Source organism: Oryctolagus cuniculus, chromosome 8 (assembly GCF_051225735.1).
Source record: "Oryctolagus cuniculus isolate XC-2025 breed Fujian yellow rabbit chromosome 8, ASM5122573v1, whole genome shotgun sequence".
NCBI lineage: Eukaryota > Metazoa > Chordata > Mammalia > Lagomorpha > Leporidae > Oryctolagus > Oryctolagus cuniculus.
This window is the reverse complement of record NC_142874.1, coordinates 3474846-3495486: the sequence shown is the minus strand read 5'-3', so window position 1 is coordinate 3495486 and position 20641 is coordinate 3474846. Positions and strand designations below refer to the sequence as shown.

At 42.3% G+C, this 20641-nt stretch overlaps 1 protein-coding gene across 2 annotated transcripts; it reads left to right on the top strand.

Annotated features, from left to right (window-relative positions):
* The first annotated feature begins 11439 nt into the window (after nucleotides 1-11439).
* LOC149124799 (regulator of G protein signaling 2-like) lies at nucleotides 11440-19556 on the top strand. 2 transcript variants are annotated; one of them, XM_089301841.1, is made up of 6 exons: nucleotides 11440-11603; nucleotides 13714-13815; nucleotides 13914-13975; nucleotides 17103-17269; nucleotides 17546-17591; nucleotides 17853-19556. In XM_089301841.1, exons 1-6 carry the CDS (start codon nucleotides 11494-11496, stop codon nucleotides 17999-18001), a joined length of 636 nt encoding a protein of 211 aa, XP_089157967.1. In that variant the 5' UTR covers nucleotides 11440-11493; the 3' UTR covers nucleotides 18002-19556. The 2 variants fall into 2 exon arrangements, with proteins under 2 accessions (XP_089157967.1, XP_089157966.1); XM_089301840.1 differs by lacking the exons at nucleotides 11440-11603; nucleotides 17853-19556 and adding an exon at nucleotides 12887-13034 and having other exon boundaries at nucleotides 17546-17701.
* The last annotated feature ends 1085 nt before the right edge of the window (nucleotides 19557-20641 follow it).

Sequence of the window (20641 nt, the reverse complement as noted above, 5' to 3'; positions counted from 1 at the left end):
ATTCGAATAAAATCACATTTAAAAAGAAAGATGGAACTCTTAGTTAAATTTGAATTTCAGTTAAACAATATAAATTTTAGTTCGAGGGGCCAGCATTGTGTCACAGAAGGTTATGCCACCACCTACAGTGTGAACCAATAGCTGGAACATTCTTTCTTTCTCTCTCCCTCTGCCTCTCCTACTCTCCCTCTCTCCCTCCCCAGGCTTCTTTTATAATTCTTTCAAATAAATAATTTTTTTTAATCTGACAGATAGAGTTAGACAGTGAGAGAGAGAGAGAGACAGAGAGCAAGGTCTTCCTTCTGTTGATTCACTCCCCAAATAGCCGCTATGGCTGGCACTGCACCGATCTGAAGCCAGGAGCCAGGTGCTTCCTCCTGGCCTCCCATGCGGGTGCAGGGGCCCAAGCACTTGGGCCATCCTCCACTGCACTCCTGGGCCACAGCAGAGAGCTGGACTGGAAGAGGAGCAACCAGGACTAGAACCCGGCACCTATATGGGATGCCAGCACTGCAGGCGGAGGATTAACCAAGTGATCCACAGCACCAGCCCCCAAATAAATGAATCTTAAAAAATAAAATGAATTTTTGTTTCATTCCTTTATACACAGTATTAGGGTGCCCTGTATTTTATCTAGCACACCCACTCTTGCAGCAATGCAATCTGTAATACACATATTGCATATACACATTGTCTTCCAGTCAACATGTTAAACTTCAAATAAATATTTAGCTTTAAAATTGTATTCCTGAAGGATTTTCAGTGTATGGAATGAAAAATTCAAGGATAACCTAAAAGAATCCAGAAAAAAATTTAAGAAAATGAGGAAGGGTTTTAGGCAACTGCCCTTTATTTCCAGTAGGTCAATGAAATGTTAAAGGCAATGTGTAAAACTAAATGCCAGAAATGCGTAAAGAATGTACCCATCCATTTGCCCTGCTTTGTTCCTTGGACATGTCTGACATGTGGAAAAATTGAATTAGTCTTTGCTCATTAAATTGGATGTAAATGCATTGATGAAAAATAAATATTCCTGAAATCAGATAACTGTGATATAGAATGTTCCCACATGTAAAAAATGTAATACTGCATTTTCACGATAGTATCTGGAATTATATGAGTCTTGAAATTGATAGAAAATATGTAATATGAAAAACTATACATGGATTTAAATATTTTTGCACAAAATACTTATTTTAATTCCATTTTCCAAAATCTTTTCAGTGTGGCCTTGTGTATATATGTTGATCAATCTCATATGAACCCCATGTTGTTTTTGTACAATCCAATAAGTCTTAACTTGCTTGTTCTAAGGTTTTAAATTCTTACTTAAAAGAAATAAAACATCACATCTGCAGTTGTTAAATTCTGAACTTTTTTGTTTTTAAAGAGTTATTTATTTGAAAGGCAGAGCTAGAGAAAGTGAGCAAGAGAGAGAAAGATCTTCAGTCTGTTGATTCAAACCCCAAATGGTCACAATGGTCAGAGATGGGCCAATCCAGAGCCAGGAGCCAGGAGCTTCTTCATGCAGGTGTTGTGGCCAAAGTACTCAAGCCATTTTCCATTGCTTCCCCAGGTGCATTAGCAGTGAGCTGGATCAGAAGTGGAGCAGCTGAAACTCAAATCAGCACCAATGTGGGATGCCAGCACTATAGGCAGCATCTTTACCCACAGTGCCATAGTGCTCACTCCAAAATTTTGGACTTTTAAATCAGAAGTTTCATTGATTGGAACTTAAAGCTATTGGTGTTCCATTCTCTTATGGACATTTGGCACTGTTTACCAATAAATTCAGAGAGCCCAACTTCACTATCTGAATTGCTCTCTATGCTGAGATTCATCCCTTGCCAGCTGTCTGTTCCTTGTGACATTTGATTGTACCTAAAAACAAAGCAAATAAATACCAGCATTACTCACATACAATTTATTATAAAATAAACAATATATAAACCCTCACCTGCAACAGTTTGCAGTTTCTTACTTTTTCATGGTATAGATTTTCAAAACATCAAAAGCCAACACTAGTAAAATGAGAAATATGACTCAAAGTACTTAGGAATACTGCTTATGTCAGTGATGTAAATATTTTAGTTATATGCCCTATACTGATTAAATTTTTCAGCTTCTGTAAGTGTTTCAGATTATTAGAAGTATACCAATAGTTGGGAGTATCTGGAAATATTCCTCAAAATCTTACAGGCTAATATTGTGGCATATGGGCACCAGTTCACCTCCCAGCTGACCCGCTCACAATCCAGCTCCCTGCTAATGATCTGGGAAAATAACAGAAGGTGCTCCAAGATTTGGGTTTCTGCCACCCATGGGGGAGACCCAGAAAAGGCTCCTGCCTTTGGCCAGACCAGCTGCTATTTTGGGAGTGATCAAAGGGTGAAAGATATTCTCATTCTCTCTCTCTCTCTCTCTCTCCCCTCCCCTCCCCTCCCCCTCCCCTCCCCCTCCCTCTCCCCCTCTCCCTCTCCCTCTCCCTCTCCCTTTCAAATAAATAAAAATAAATATTTAAAAGGAAATCTGAAAAGCTGGCCTACCCATGCAGCCACCTCAAAATGGGGCATGAGTAATTTTTTGGGACAAAACAGAAGTCATTGAAATTATAGCTCACCTTAAAATCCAGAGAAACCCCAAAATCCCTAACAAATGTGAAATCTTCATCCAGAGGAGAAATTTTGTGGGATGACTTTAGAAAATCTGAATTCAGGGAGGATGGGGTAAGTGTTGCAAGTTTACTTGAAGGTTCATTGATGCTGATGTGGCCTAGGAAGAAGTAACTCACAGAAGTCAACAGCACATGTTTCTGTTTTGGAGCAGATATCTACAATGAGGAAGATCCAGTGGGAGGGGAAACCAATGTGAATGTCAGAAAAGCAAAAATCAGGGTAGGGAGAAACTTCAAATATATAATGGAAAGAATATCAGAAAGGAAGCTTCCAGAAAGTGCAGTGGAGCTATATTTTGGCACAGTTTGTATACAACATAAGAAATCTTAGAATCACAAAGCTACAAGATTCTTTCTTGCCTATCTCCTAACAACCTACATAGAAGCCTCCTATAAAATAGCATAAAATCCACTCTGCTCAAGCATGAACCTGGAATAGATGCAATTGTGATTCACCCAGAGAGCAACAGAGAGCAAAAGAGATATGAAGCCACAAGAAAGATATGACCACAAAATAAAAAAATATGAAAACCAAAAATTTAGCATTGCAAAGTGATCTGACACAAATAAAACAGTAGACACATCAAAGAACAAATTGTCAAAATCAGAACAATTCAAGTATGAATAATTAGACAAAAATAGAAGTACCAAAGAGAAATTAATTAGAATTTATTAAAAATATTTCTAGAATAAAAATAACTGTAGGAAAGAAAATTAAACTGAAGGTAATACAAGCGAATAGAAAGAAAACAGACTTGAGAGGAAACAAAGGATGCACAGTTAGACAAGATCATCCAGCAATGGTGACAGCACAGAAAGCTGAAGCAATAGAACAAATTTTGAAAATTTATACTTAAAGTACACTTTAAGTGCAGAATATATTCAAATGTATATGTTTATGCAGTGTAAATGTATTTAAGAAAATCACTCCATAACATTCAACACTTAGCTATGTTCTTATAAACTACTGAAATTATAAAGCAAAGGAAGATATGAGTATCTAGAAAGCTAGGCACTTATGAGGAATATGAATGGTAATGAGGGATTTCAGATTATCCAACTACAGAAAGAAAAATGGGAAACCATAAAACACTTCCTACACAGATACGCTTAGTGAAAATTGTTTTAAAAATTGCACCTGATAATGACATTTATAAATTTTATTAGGCTTTTTTTCTGTATGATAAATGCCATATCATTAACATGACTTTAAGGACACAATTATACTAATGCCCTCACGGGTTAAGGTTAACATTTTTAAAAAATTTTTAAAAGGCCAAGAGAGACAGTGCTTCCACATACTAGCTGGCTACCCAAATGGCCATAATGGCCAGCACTCTCCAGGCAAAATCCAGGAATGTGGAACTCCATCCAGGTCTCCCACATGGGTGGCAGGATCACAACCAGTTGGGCCAACTGCTACCTTCACAAGAACATTAGTAGGGAGTTGTACTGAAAGCAAAGCATCCAGGACTCAAATTGGCACTGTGATAAAGGATACCTGCATTGAAAGCTGTGGCTTAACCCAGCACACAATAACACAAGCCCCAGAATTTTAATGAATGTGCACTATGTAATTCAGGAGGTGTGAAATCAGTGTGGATCTCCCAAAGGGGTGGCAGGCACCTCAATAACTTTATGCTTTAATTCCATTTTCCACAAATACTTGAATTACCCTCATATAATAACACATGTTGGGAAGTACATTTAAAAAAATTTGAAGTCAATGTTAGCATACTCCCTGCTGTGCTGTGTTCAGCCAACCCCACTATCCAAGCTCTGAATAGGTCACTGCTCTTTGACACCTGCCTCCCCCTGCAGTACTCAGTAAAACCCTGACACTGTTAAAGCATTCTGCACACTCCGCACCTATTTCAGGAGCATTTGAATATGGCTGAACATAACCAAACTAACAATCCCTTTTTATTTGTAATCTCAGATCTCAAGTGGGCACTCAACACTGGTGTTACACTGTACTTCCCCAGGCTATTGGTTTTCCCACTATCCATGTTACTTTTTTATACCTTTTTCCTCCTCAATTTGTAATACCCCTGACTTTCCCTTACTATCTGCTGATGACCTGGCTCATATTTCATTGAGCAAGTATAAAGAATGAGATGGGAACTCTCTCATATTCCTACCATCCAAAACACTTTTCCCATGTATAAACTCTACCTTTCTTCCTCCTCTTTCAAGAGATGATGTGTTCTTGCTCCTATAGTATTCTCATTTGGGTTTTGGATCACATTCCCAATTACTTCTGTGAAAACTTCCCTCTCAATTAAGTATTTATACAGAAAGGAAGGAAGGGAGGGAGGGAAGTAGGATGGATGGAAGTAAGAGAGAGGGAAGAGAAAAAAGATGTTTCCTTGATCACAACTCCTTTGGAGTTACAGCCTCAATCCTCTGCTTCCTTTCCCAGCCATTTGGGGAGTGAACCAATGGATGGAAGATTCTCCCCCTCCCTCCCTCTCTATCCCTCTCTTTCTTCCTCTCTGTAGCTTTTTCTTTAAAATAAATAAATATATCTTAAAAATAAATAAACAAATGCTTGTTGAATGACAGTTCCCCTCAACATGGCTTGGATAAATTTGGTCAAATTTTGTTTTTCAAATTTTTTTTTTTTTCTAAATTTCATTCTACTAATCCAAACACAATGGGGAAACCAGGCAGGGAGTTAGATGAGGGCAAATGAGCTGGAATTTCTGCTAGTCACTCATTATAACTTTATCCCCTCACCCATCAGTTTGCCCACCTTCCCACACCACATGGGTGGCAGGAACTCATGTACTTGAGCCATCACCTGCTGCCTTCAGGGTACACATTAACAAAAATCTGGAATCAGAAGCAGAGTCAGGACTTGAACCAAGGCACTCCAATATGGAATGAAGGAATCCCAAGCAACATCTTAAACACTGTGCCAAACTCCCACCCCTAGATGTCTTATTAAAGATGTAGCTATTAAATTTAGGGAAGCCCTATTGGTTTGAAGTATAACATATGCCATACTACAGATAAATGTCAGGTATAACCATTAAGTACATGAAGTGGAAATTCTAACACAAGGATTGGTAAGATCATTAACTTCAATTCTAACATAAGGATTGGTAAAATCATTAACTTCAATTGTTAGTTGCAAACTCTGATTCATGCTTGACAGAAAAAGCTAATTTTCTCTCTTAGCTACTAGGTATACAAATTACATTCTAAGAAATTAATCATGACTTTTATACCTTAGATCCTATTATGAATAGGTACATAGTCTTGTGGGGTCATAGGCTCATTCTATTAATGAAGATTTCTCCAACAAAAAGTTAAATTAGGGACAGGCATTTACCCTGCAGTTAAGATGCGCAAGTCCTATATCAGAGTAGTTGCATTCAGTGCTCAGCTCTGGTTCCTAACTCTAGTTTCCTGCTAATATCAATCCTGGAAAGCAATAGTGATGGCTCAAGTAGTTGGGTTCCTGACAACCACATGGGACATTTAGACTGAGCTCCCACTCCTGGCTTCAGCCTGACCGAGCGAGTCCCAGCTGTTGGCATTTGGGGAGTAAACCAGCAAATTGAATGCATTCTCATTATCTCTCTCTCTTTCTGTCTCTCTCTCTCCTTCTCAATTAAGTAAAAAATTAAATAAGACTAAAAGTAATAATAAAGACAAGTATTACACTTCTTTCATATGACCAACAAATAGGTACTAAAAGTTTTCAATTTTTCCAATTACTCATCACATTTCTTTCTTGTTCCTTTTTAAAACTAACCACTTGTAGCCGATATTGCTGCTAAGCCACCAGCTATAATGCTGGCATCCCATAAGGGTCAGTTTGCGTCCCAGCTGCTCCACTTCTGATCCAGCTCCCTGGTAATGGCCTGTGAAAATCAGCAGAAAATTAATATCAGAAATGACCCCCTAAAATTACATATGAAAATGTTTCCCCTCAAAGTTCCCCAGAGGTCGAGTCTGGGGTGCCACATATGTTACCGGAATTTGAGGTGCCAGATGATATCACCATATGCTTATTAATAAATTCCCAATAGTAATATGCCCTAGAGGGTTCTTGCCTAATATTTAGAGAAGAATTCTAAATACTGGCATAAATGAATGAGGCAGCATGGTATGTTTTAAGCTTTTATGTAGTGTGAAAGATGCATAGGACAGTAAAGGCTTTAGTTCAGTTTAAGGAGAAGGGAAAATCTGGATTCATACTGAGTACCAGGAACCAGCCATGTAGAAGAGCATCTAGGCCAGGAAGCCTAGGGTGGGTGGCCCGAAGGCCACATGCCCTGGGGGTGCAGGGCTTCAGCCAGCCCCCTCCTGGCTAGAGGCCAGGGCAAAGAAGAGAGAGGACACACCCTGTTCCAGGCTTTTAACCCACTTCCAAAGGGGAGTGGTTAATTAACCTGATTGGCCAGTGGGCACTCAGGTGTGGCCAGGTAGGGGCATCAGGTCACACAGGGGTGTTGTGAAGGTATCAGGTAGGGGCGTGGTGAAGACGTGGTCTTCCAGCTCACAAACCAAATCGATTTTAACCTGTATGCCTACTTCACAAGTGTTTGGGACACTGCCACTCACATGAGAGACCCAATGAAGCTCCTGGTTCCTGGCTTTAGTAGTCTTGCCCAGCTCTGGCCATTGCAGCCATCTGGGGAGTGAACTTGCAGATAGATGGTATCTGTCTATCTCAATCTCTATCTCGATCCCACCCCCATAATTCAGACTTTCAAATAAATAAAATTCTTCAAATTTTTTTCAAAAAGAAATAAACACGAACCACTTAAACTTTCATAAGGTAAGCAAGAGGCTTACCGCACTCATACATTTAGGACCTAAGATATTGTACTGACTGAAAAAAGCAAAGTACATAAGAAAATTATACTTTGTGGTGTTTCTTAAGGCATATATGTTGTTTTCTAAATTTCTGAAGTATAATCATGAGCATTATTATATGTAAATATTTTTAACTTCTGGTAATTAATAGAGAAGAGGAAGTATGGTGGGGTAAACTTTTTATTCTCCATAATCTCTCCTTGATATTATCAGAAGCTTATAATTTTTTTGCTTGCCTTTTTCTGGAATTCAACTTTTAAGAAATTATGAAAATTCAAGAACCACTCTGAGAACCTCCACCACCAATGCTTGCAATCAGATATCTCTACAGCAGAGGGTGAGGTAGACACAAAGTGGAAAATGCAAAGTGAGTTGATCTACCTCTCTCAGGCTGTGGCTTCACTGCCCACCTTTAACAACCCACTGCCTTGTTTCTTTCTCCTCCACACTAGTATGACGCCATCCCACTTAGCCAAAAGCCAGTGACAGCAAATAGCCCAAGGGGAAGTCATCAAATAAAAGGTTTCACTTTAAATAGCTCAGCTTGTCTTTAAAGAGATATAGACATGACAATTTTTAAGGATAGGTTTCTGACTGTAGCAGTTATCATCTTAACTCTTAACAGTACTTATTGACACAAAAAATATAAACTGATGGATAGATTTCTCAATCAACCACATAATTTAAAAAAAATTGCCACTCAGCATCAGCTATCAGCATGAAAGTGTTCATGAAAAAAAGCAATTAACCTGGCCAGCACTGTGGCTCACTTGGTTAATCCTCCACCTGTGGCACCAGCATCCCATATGGGCACTGGGTTCTAGTCCCAGCTGCTCCTCTTCCAGTCCAGCTCTCTGTTGTGGCCCAGGAGGGCAGTGGAGGATGGTCCAGGTGCTTGGGTCCCTGCACCCGCATGGGAGACCAGGAAAAAGCACCTGGCTCCTGGCTTCAGATCGGCGCAGCGCCAGCCATTGCGGCCATTTGGGGAGTGAACCAATGGAAAGAAGACCTTTCTCTCTGTCTATAACTCTACCTGTCAAAATAAAAAAAAAAGCAATTAACATTATTAAATACCTTTATTTATTAAAAAAAAAAAGCTCTATGGTGCCCCTCATTTAAACCAGTTGCTTGCATGTATATATGCAGATTGACTTTTGCTAATATATGGAGAGCAATGTATTTCCCTGGCATGGAGCTCTCTGAAGAGTTTAAATGCTAATCTGTTGCTTTCATTTCATTTGCTTATCACCAGACAGCATTTATTAAATATTTATCATGAGTTTCACACTCTACAAATCTGTATTAACTATCTTGATATTTGATACTTACATGTTTTTTTTAAAGATGTATTTATTTATTTGAAAGTCAGAGTTACACAAAGAGAGGAGAGACAGAGAGAGAGAGAGAGAGAGAGAGAGGTCTTCCATCTGATGGTTCACTCCCCAGATGGCTGCAATGGCTGGAGCTGTGCCGATCCAAAGCCAGGAGTCAGGAGCTTCTTCCGGGTCTCCCACATGGGTGCAGGGGCCCAAGCACTTGGGCCATATTCCACTGCTTTCCCAGGCCATAGCAGAGAGCTGGACAGTAAGTGGAGAAGCCAGGTTTTGAACCAGCGCCCACATGGGATGCTTGCACTTCAGGCCAGGGCATTAACCCAGTGCGCACAGCGCCGGCCCCATGCTTACACATTTATAACCTGAGCTAATTCTCATAACTTCCCTCTCTTGAATAGCTATGCCTTTCACATTATGCTTTTTTCACACATATGCAAATACAAAATCAACTTTAGTGTGCTACTTTAGAATTTATAAAAGGCCTTTTGTGTAAGACTTACATAACACTGAAAATCTTAGCTTCTAGGACTTGAACTTACTTGAACATGTGAAACTGGCAAAAAGGACTTGGTTTTCTCATTACAGATGAAAGAGGTGTGAAGAGACTGTTCCAATTGTTAGATTCTAGTGATCAGGCCCCAACTCTAATTAGGTCTCAGGTAGACACACATCTAGATTCTTCTTACGGTCTCTGTCAGAATTCCCAGCCTATGAGTGAAATTCAGTCTATGAGTAAATTGTAATATCCAAGGTTCTCAGTCAAAAATTTAGAGGTTTGTATCGATGAGATGAAGCATGTGTCTATATAATACATACATTCAATAAATAAGTACTGAATCATATGGAAGTAAAATTGGATACAGAAATACCAGGCAAAGACTTTTTTGAGATGAAGAGCATGTTTAAAAAGTTACAGTCTTAGAGTTTTGCAAACATGTTTAAAATGTGACTGGAGCTCTTGTTTGGCATAGTGATCAAGCCTTCCACATCCCATTCAGAATGCTTGAGTTCAAGCCTCAGCTCTGCTTCTGATTCTACTTCCTGTTAATAGAACCCTGCTGGGCAGCAGGTGACGGCTCAAGTATTTGAGTCCCTACCACCTACATGGGAAGCCCTAGACTGAGTTCTTGGCTTCAGCCTGACCCATCCCAGGTTGCTGCAGACATTTGGAGAATGAATAATGAATGTAAGAACTCTCTCTGCATTTCAAATAAGTGAAAATAAATACACAAACCTTTTTTTTTAAGGCAGAGTTAGAGAGTGGGAGAGACAGAGAGCTCTTCCATCGCTGGTTCACTCCCCAGATGGCCGCAACAGCCAGGTCTGGACCGAAGCCAGGAGCCAGGAGCTTCCTCTGGGTCTCCCACGTGGGTGCAGGGGCCAAAGCACTTAGGTCATCTTGGGCTGATTTCCCAGGTGCATTAGCTTAGCAGGGAGCCGGATCAGAAGTGGAGCAGCCTGGACTGAAACTGGTGCCCATATGGGCTGCCGACGCTGCAGATGGACTCTTTTCTACGCCACAGTGCCAGCCCCACAGAACTCTGTTTTGTCTTCCTGATGTCTGAGTGGTTTTCCTTTACACCTAACTGTTCTCCCTAGTAACAACACAGATTTTGCTCTCCAAGTCAAACCTGGAGTTCTTAGTACTGGCAGCTCACCCTAAGAACATGCTGACTGGATCCAATATTCAAACACAGGTTTCATATTTTCTTCTGATAGATCTAATGCAAAGCAAGGAGAGTGTCTACAGTAACTAATGCCTTGCTGTTAACCTAACTGTACACTACAGGCCTGGGAGAGAACCACTGGAATACACACTGTCATATAGTATCCAAAATTGACTCACTTCATAGTTGAGGGACTCTGTCCTGACCAATCATTTAAGTCTTCAGGAGCAGGGAGGGGTGGTTTCTGAAGAATTTACAAATACAGCTCATTGAAGTAAGCTGCTCTCACCCCCACCGCACCCCTATACACATTGTTTTTGCCAGTTAAAAGTTTTGGTAAATTCTAAGCTGACCAGCAGTGACGGAGGAGGCAAGCCCGACTGCTTGCACTGCTGAACTCCAAGGACCCTGGTGTGTCCCAGTGCCAAGCTCACTGTGCCTCACTCTCCCTCCCTGCCCACCAGGACTCCGGGCTCCAGAGCTGACCCAAAAAGCAGGCCCAGCTCAGGTGTCGCCTTCGGACAAAATCACTGTCTCCTGCTCTCTTCCCGAAGACTGCCCGGCCCGATGTTGCAGTTCCTGGTTCGCCCGCCCACCAGCGAGGGAAGCAGAGGCACAGTGTGTTCTTTCTGGAATCCGGCTCAGCTTGCAGGCAGGGATTCGGCAGGCTGGGCAAAGAAGGGTCTGAGCCAGACTGCTCCACAGGACTGCGGCCTGGAAAAACCCATCACCCTCAGCGCCCTGCCGCTGGAGGTGTCCCACCAGACCATGTTCTAAGCCTTAGTCTCACGTGTCAGCAGCTGCCTGGCTTCCAGCCAGTCAGCGGCCTTCGCGCCCAGCGCCTGCTCAGGCTCTGCCCCTGCCGTAGGCCTCTGGCCAATCCTCGCTTTAGGAGGTGGGGCTGGCCCAGAGAGACCCCGCCCCCACGCCGGCAGGCTATAAAAGCTGTGGCGAGCTGCAGGCCGCTACTCTGTACTGAGATCAGCGAATGCTGAGTGTCGTTTTTATGGAGATTCAGCCCGACTGTGGCGGTATGGACGAGAGCGTAGGCAGTGACACCAAGAGCGTGGAAAAGCAGGAGAAGATGAAACGGTCCTTGTGAGTAGGCGCCTCTCTGTCGAGTCGGCTTGCTGTATATGGGGCACTTTGGGAAACACTGTAGCCTGAGCCTCTGCAGAAAAACCAAGCGCACGATGCTAATTTACTCAGGGAAATTACATCTACGAGGGCTGTGCTGGCTTTGTGAGTGTGGACACTCGGGAGGGCTTGGTAGGAGGAGGGTGGAGGCGCGCTGGGACCTTATGGAGCGGCCTTCTGCGTGCATCTCAGCGCAGCTGAGAACCCTGGCCGACATCGTGTGCTTCTGCTGGGTGGCGGGAAATCATTTACCTTTATTTTAAAATTATTAAGATTGATATCTAAAGTGTTCTTGTCTATTTAGATAAGAATTCTTGTTGGGAAAGTGGCGCAGTCTTATCTCTGGCGAGACCTACACCCTGACACCATCCTAGGCTCTAGCACCCACTGCCATTGCTGCAAGCCAGGCGGCCACATGGCCCAACCACTGGTGTCAGCCCCACCCCCATCCTAATGGGATTCTCTGCTCCTCCTTCCCTGCCTGCCCCCTGGCGAAGTTTTAAAAGGGCCTGTTTCTGAACACGTGGTGCTCTGTCGGCTCCGTTCTCTCATTCCCCTCTCTCCTCTCCTCTCTCCCTCTTACTTGTTTTCTTTCCTTGCCCCTCCCCTCTAGCTTGCTGGGTTTTCCCCAATAAACCCTTTACCTTACTCCAGTGTTTGGTGTGTTTTGTGGTGAACTTACATTGGTGCCGAAACCCGGGACCTTACAATTCTAAATATCGAGTTTCTGTAAATCAGACAGCATGGTATGGCTTAGCATTTAGAGTGTGAGAGAATTACACAGGAAGGTGAAGGCTTTATTAAGAGAAAGGAATTAGAAATTTAAACCGGCAGTTGCATACCAGGCTTTTCCAGGGAGTAGGCCAGAGCCTGCAAGGGAGAGCCTGTGGGCCGGAGAGCAGCGGCAAGGCAAGTCAGCAGGCTCCAGTGGCATCCAGAAGGCCGCCCACACCAAGAGGCATGAGGTGAACAAGGGCCACGTGCAGGCCATCACAGGTCAGAGTCACGGGGAAAGGAAAAACCGTGCAGGCAGGAATGACCACAAAACCACAAGGTGCAGGCAAACAGATGAGGGGCAGCCAAAAGCTGTGCCTGGAGGCTTGGGAGAACAAGGGTGGGCCCAGCAGGCTCCACCCTTTTTATTCAGTCCCCAAAGGGGCATGGTTAATGGTTTGAGTGGCAGGTGGGTGAATACAGGTGGGATACATAAGGGGTGGAGGCGTGGTTTTCCAGTTCATGAATCTGATTAATTTAATCCGATCTGCCTGACCATATCAGGGGAAGAGCATTTGCTGGCTGAAGATCTCGTTTTGAGTCCTTTCTCACCTTTTCATGATAAAGCTGTTCTCAGGCAGTCATGACTGTGGAACAAATCTTCCTCAAAAGAGCACTGTAGGTCGGAGGGCCAGTGTCACTCCCTATGCATGGCCTCTGGTGCATCCAGGACCATGGGTGGAAGGGGAAGGAGTGAACTGCCGCTCTTTGTGGGCCAGAAATAGCTTAAGGTTTTCATTTTTTTTTAAAGGTTTATTTGAAGGTCGCAGTTAGAGAGGCAGAAAAAGAAGTCTTCCATCCTCTGGTTCACTTCCCTAAATGGCCACAACCACAGGGGCTGGGCTAGGCTGGAGCCAGAAGCTCTTCAGGGTCTTTGACTGGGTGTAGGGGTCCAAGGACTTGGGCATCCTCCACTGCTTTCCTGGGTGCATTAGCAGGGAACTGGATTGAATGTGGAGCAGCCTGGACTTGAACCATTGCCAATATGGGGTGGATGGCTTAACTCATAGTACTGGGCCCCAGTATGTGCTTTTTCGGTATGCAGCATATTGAGATAATATTTTTGTGAATTTTAAGGTAGTTCCTACCTTTACTCTTAACACTAGTAGTTATAGTCTGAGAAAACTATTCAGTATTTCAGTGCTGGGTTTAAATATTAGGTTGATAAGGCTGCTACTTGGTTTTGTCTCATTTGGTTTGCCTGTAGCTACTAGATAGCTTTATTGGATAAAAATACATTCAGCTGTAGTTGTGTTTTCAAGCATGGCCACTTAGTGACTTTTTTTTTTTTTTTAAGATTAAAAGATTGGAAGACACGATTGAGTTCCTTCTTGCAAAATTCTTCCACTCCTGGGAAGCCCAAAACCAGCAAGAAAAGCAAACAGCAAACTTTCAGCAAGTAAGTGAGAATCCTGTGCTCACAAACCTGAACAGCTCACTGCTGAGCTGGAAAGGGGACCTGATATGTGCCCTCTTAACTGAAAACTTCTCTTGCAGGCCTTCCCCAGAGGAAGCACTGCTGTGGTCAGAAGGATTCGAGGAGCTGCTGGCCAGCAAATGTGAGTTAACCTTGAATTTGATCTACTGCAAATATTGCAAGAGTCTAGAAAGGTGTGTCTCCACAGCAAATGAGTGGCTCACAAGAGGAGGAATGGACTGAATAGTCACAGGAGCCTAGAATATCTTTTTCTCCCCTTATTTCTTAGCATATTGACTCCGAGTGGGGAAGACAAATTAGCCTTAAACAGCACAGTGGCAGTGCTCTTAGTTGAAGTTGTCCACTTTTCCATTGCATATATTGTTTACAAGACACTTGTTCCCAGAGAATTTGTGGTTCCCCTGAAGACATTTTTTTTTGCATCAACAGCAAACATAAGTATTTGTTTTTATACTTAAGTATTTTGTCTACTGGCATCTTTATCTTTCTTTAAAATTTGTTAAGATTTTATGTAAGTTGTATAACTTTCATTTATTTCATTTGTATAGATTTTGGAACATAGTGATACTTGCCATGCTACCCTCCCTCCCACCCATGCTCCAATTCTTCTTCCTCTCCCTCTCCCCTTCCCACTCTTTACAATGAGCTACTTTCAGTTTACTTAATGATCATACAGTTAATCCTACACTAAGTAAGAGTTCAGCAAATGGTATGAAGAAAAAAAAACCCACTGTTCCTCAATGGAAGAGATGGGCTTTAAACAATCATTGAATCTCAAAATGTTCATTGCACTCTAATACATTACATTTCAGGTACTCTATAAGTTAACTCAGATCAGGGAAAACATATAGTATCTGTGTTTTTGGGGACTGGCTTATTTCACTAAGTGTAATGGTTTCCAGTTGTATCCATTTTGTTGCAAAAGACAAGATTTCATTTTTTTACAGGTGACTAGTATGCCATAGTGTATATATATACACCATAATTTCTTTATCTAGTCATTTTTCCAAACTCTATGAGTTCCAGTAGTGTCTCAGTGGGGTCACCTACAAATAGGGATAGTTTGACTTCCTCCTTTCCAATTTGTATCCCTTTGATTTCTTCTTGTTTAATGGCTCTGGCTAAACCTTCCAGTACTGTATTGAATAGCAATGGTGAGTGGGCATCCTTGTCTGGTTCTGGATCTCAGTGGAAATGCTTCCAACTTTTCCCCATTCAATAGTATGCTGGCGGGTGGCACCGTGGCTCAATAGGCTAATCCTCCACCTTGAGGCGCTGGCACGCCGGGTTCTAGTCCCTGTCGGGGCACCGGATTCTGTCCCAGTTGCCCCTCTTCCAGGCCAGCTCTCTGCTGTGGCCAGGGAGTGCAGTGGAGGATGGCCCAAGTGCTTGGGCCCTGCACCCCATGGGAGACCAGGAGAAGTACCTGGCTCCTGCCTTAGGATCAGCACGGTGCGCCGGCCACAGCGCAGCGGCCATTGGAGGATGAACCAACGGCAAAGGAAGACCTTTCTCTCTGTCTCTCTCTCACTGTCCACTCTGCCTGTCAAAAAAAATAGTATGCTGGCCATGGGTTTGTTATAAATTGCCTTGATTGTGTTGAGGAATGTTCCTCCCATGCCCAATTTTCTTAAGGTTTTCATCATGAAAGGATGTTATATACTATCAAATGCTTTCTCTGCATGTATTGAGATAGTCATATGGTTTTTCTTCAGTTTGTTATTGTAATGTATCACACATTGATTTGTGAATGTTGAACCACCCCTGCATACCAAGGATAAATATCACTTGTTCTGGATGAATGATCTTTTTGGTGTGTTGTTGGATTCGATTGGCCAGTACTTTGTTGAGGATTTTTGCATCTGTGTTCATCAGAGAAAGAACTACAGAACAATTTCCCTGTTTCTTTTTCTTGTATAGGAATTAAGGTGACACAGGCTTCAGGAGTTTGGGAGGGTTACCTCCCTTTCAATTGCTTTGAATAACCCAAGAAGAATTGGAATTAGTTCTTTAAATATCTGGTAGAATTCAGCAATAAAGCCATCTGATCCTAGGCTTTTTTTTTTAATTGGGAGGCTCTTTATTACTGATTCAGTTTCCATCTTGGTTATTGGTCTGTTAAGTTTTTTATGTCTTCATGGCTCAATTTAGGTAGGTGGCTTGTGTCTAGGGATCTATTTTTTTAATTTATTTGACAGGTAGAGTTATAGATAATGAGAGAGAGACCAAGAGAAAGGTCTTCCTTCCATTGGTTCACTCCCCAAATGGCTGCTATGGCTGCTGCTGCGCCAATCTGAAGCCAGGAGCCAGATGCTTCTTCCTGGTCTCCCGTGCAGCTGCAGGGGCCCAAGCACTTGGGCCATCCTCCACTGCCCTCCCGGGCCACAGCAGAGAGCTGGACTGGAAGAGGAGCAACTGGGACTAGAACCCGGTGCCCATATGGGATGCTGGCACTGCAGGCAGAGGATTCACCAAGTGAGCCATGGTGCTGACCCATAGGGATCTATTCTTTTTTTCTAGTTTTCCAGGTTAGTTGGCATACAGCCCTTGATAGCTCTTTGTACCTCTATTGTTATGCTCATACCCCCACCCCCTCTCCTCCAAGCAGAGCAATGCCTAGGTGTTTCCCTGTGTTCAGTACTTATCTCTGCCACCATGTGAACCATACAAATGATCTGCACAGTCCTCACTATGAGCATAGTTCTCTAGCCTAGTGTAGTAAATTGTTCCCTATTCCAGCATCTTGGAATCCCAGCATCTTGTTCCCATCCAGCATCTTTGTCTTTAAAGATCTAAATTCTGAGGGCTGGCACCATGGCACAGTAGGTTAATCATCCACCTGCAAAGCCGGCATCCCATATGGGCTCCGGTTCTAGTCCCAGCTGCTTCTCTTCCTATCCAGCTCTCTGCTGTGGCCTGGGAAAGCAGTGGAGATGGTTCAAGTGCTTGGGCCCCTGCACGCACATGGGAGACCAGGAGGAGGCACCTAGCTCCTGGCTTTGGATCGGTGCAGCTCTGGCTGTTGCAGCCATTTGGGGAGTGAACCAATGGAAGGAAGACCTTTCTCTCTGTTTCTCCCTCTCACTGTAACTCTGCCTCTCAAATAAATAAAATATTTTTTAAAAGAGCTAAATTCTGAGGATTATGTGTTTGAATGAAATCTAGAAAATAGCTAAGTGATAATTATTTGGTTATTCAGTTCTTCATATTCTGTGTTCTTTCTCCTCCCATCTCTTCTATCTTTATAGATGGTGTGGCTGTTTTTAGGGCCTTTTTAAAATCTCAATTCTGTGAAGAAAATATAGACTTCTGGCTGGCTTGTGAAGACTTCAAAAAAATCAAATCATCCCAGAAGCTGTCCTCAAAAGCAAAGGAAATATATATAGAATTCATAGAAAAAGATGCCCCAAAAGAGGTAAGATAAAAATACTCATTTCAGCATAATGTGGACATCCTTGGCACCAAGAGGCAGCAAAAGAATTAGACATTAGATTAAACCAGGGGTGAGGAATGGTGAAAGGATATCTCCCCTGGCATTCTGGTTTTCAACTGTATCTGAAGACCTGGCAGGTGAAGCTCATCACATGGTACAGCTTCTTTTTGTGTTTCATTTTCAAATAGCAGAGCAATGGGAACTGAGTGATTCTCTAGGAATGAATACTGAGTAATCTGCTTTTTTGTTTTATTTCAGGTAAACATAGACTTCCAAACCAAAATCCTTATTGTCCAAAATATACAAAATGCTACAACTGATCATCTATTATTTTTCACTTTATGTTTCTGTGTGGGAGCAAACTGTTGAAATACTTACTTAAGGTATACTAAGCTGATCTTCTGTATATTAAGATAATCGAAAATGAATCTTGATGTGAATGGAAGGGGAGAGGGAGTGGGAAAGGGGAGGGTTGTGGGTGGGAGGGACGGTATGGGGGGGAAGCCATTGTAACACATGAGTCGTACTTTGGAAATTTATATTCATTAAATAAAAGATTAAAAAAAAAATGCTACAACTGGCTGTTTTACATCTGCACAGAAAAGGGTTTACAGCTTGATGGAGAATAACTCCTATCCCCATTTCTTGGCATCAGAATTCTACCAGAACTTGTGTAAAAAACCACAAATCACCACAGAGCACCATGCTATATGATTTGAAAAAGGGAGCCCCAGAGTGAGAGACATGTCTTTCTGCATCCTGAGGTAGAAGGCTGTCACCTACCAAAGAGAATGACATTGAATTCAGCCTGGTTGTTTGGGAAACATCTCTCAGAACTACTGATTCCAAGTTGGGTAGTGAATCAGGAAGCTGCTGACTATCTAGGAGAATCTTGTATCAGAATAACTTCCACTGCTCTACAGACACATGGAAAGAATATGTGGCCTGAATGTGGAGGGTCTCACTGGAAAAGCAAGAATATGAAATGGAAGATAACACAATTTATCCAAACACATGAAAAATCAATGTCTGAGATTATGTGGCCTTGGCTAGCTGGCTGTACATCTTTCCCTAAACCCGTCCATGTTACCACATAGTGGCTTTATTTTTCAGTTTTGAGTCCTAACATTAGCAGGTTTGCTCTGTGCAAGAGTATTGAAGCTCTTGTGACTCCAGATCATCCATACTATTCTTATGCATGGTTGAACCTGAAATGGTCTGTTTGAATTGCTAGATAGTTTGTGAAATAGAGTGGGTGCTCATGTGTAGAAAGCTACAGTGTCTGTTACAAGTGCCAAAAACTGTCTTGAAGGCAGCAGAAGTTTGAAGTGGTCTTTGGATATTTTAATACATTTTTTGATAAATAATGCCATTGAATGCTTGGAGTCCAGGTATGAGTTGATTTGATTTTAATAGTTGGAAATATGTCAAGCCCAAGGGGAAACATCTGTCTAGGGAAGCAGAAGCATCTGTTGCTGTGCCTGTCCTTGGAGAACTGGCATCCCCCAGAGTGATTCTCTGATTCTCAGATGAGGGTAGCAGGGAAGATACAATTTTCTAAACCTAAGTTACAGCACATCCTTAGAACCACCCTGTGTCAAGCCTCTTGGTATAATTTTTTAAAGATCAAGGTCATTAATAAGAACAATAGGACTTTGATTTAAAGCCCTTCATGAGTATTAAGAACCAACTAAATAGAAGTGAAGGGTGTGGAGACAAGCACCAATGTTAGGTTATTCAATTGCTCCAATGAAGAAAGAGCCAAATAAGGGGAACGTGGGCCTCCCTCTTTTGTCTTTTCCCCCTTGGTTCTAAGCTTTCTTTGACATGTTCCATGGAATCGTATTTTGGCAAATATCTGTGATGGGCTTATCTGGGCCAGTGATCTGAAAAAGAGTAGAAGACATGGTTGTCTACTGGGGAGGAAATGGAGAGAAAAGATGGAGACTCAAACCTTATTTTCTTAGAAACAGATTTCCATATGATCATCAAGGGTAAGGTCATCATCCACAACTTGACAGACTTTACCAGATCTACCTTCAGGATGTCCCAGGCACCCTGTCCTTCTCTTACTGCAGCCACCTGCTTCCTCGCTGGTGTTGTCATTCTTCACCTGGATCTCAGAAGGCCTCAGTACCTGTGTCCTGCTTCTGACCTGTTCTTGAAAATTTATTTTAACATCATTTTTCTCATATTACATTTATGCTCAGAAAACTTGGACTCCTTGGCTCTAAAATCATGGTAAACTCTTGTGCCTAAGACTACAATTTCTCTCTAATAGCTTGGTTGGTTTTCTGCCTTGCTACTCCTATCAGCAATATTTGATACAGGCTTTTTTTATGGGGCCCAAGATAAACTATCTCCTCTTATTGATCCAATTTCCCTCCCTCTTTCTCTGCCTTTCAAGTGTATTTTTTAAAAAGTTTTTTTTAAACAAAATACTCTGTTCACTTGAATTTTACTCATTTGTCAAGGCTCAGTTCGATTCATTTCCATGAACTATCCTCAAGGGTATATAAGTTTTCTTTCTCAAGTAAATGATCAATAACTGTACCATTCTGACATACTCTACTTCATTTTCAAAGTAATTAATAAAGTTGCAGTCTTGGAAGATATTCAGGACCCACTGCTCATTGATGATCTAATTAAATAATTGATTGGTTGAATGATGCACAAACTTTTTTTTAAAAGATTTTTTATTTGAAAAGCAGAGTTATTGAGAGGCAGGGGCAGAGAGAGAGAGAGATCTTTCATCTGCTAGTGCATTCAAAGGATGGAGCTGGGCTCAATCCAAAACCAGGAGCCTGGAGTTTCTTCCAGGTCTCCATAGTAGAGAGATGTATTTTGGAATTGGAATATCTGGGACTGGAACCAGTGCCAATAAGGGATGCTGGCACTGCAGGTGGTAGCTTTACATGCTACACCACATTGCTGGCCCCCAACAAACTCTTAATTGAAACTACATACAGTGGGGAGCCAGTACTGTGTTATAGCTGGTTAAGCCACCACCTGCAGTGCTGGCATCCCATATGAGTACAAGTTCCTTTCCCAGCTACTCCACTTCCAATCCAGCTTCCTACCAATGCCCCTGGGAAAGCAGCAGAGGATGGCCCAAGTGCTTGGGCCCCTGCACCCACATGGGAGACCTGGAAGAAGCTCCTGGCTCCTGGCTTTGGCCTGGCCCAATCCCACCCAGTGTGGTCATGTGGGGAAATGAATCAGCAGATGGAATATCTCACTCTCTCCCTCCCTCTCTCTCTTTCTCCTCTGTGTCTCTGCATTTCAAATAAATAAGTCAATCAAAAATGTGTTCTTAAAATGTAACTGAAGAAGAAGGCGCTGAGGCATAGTGAG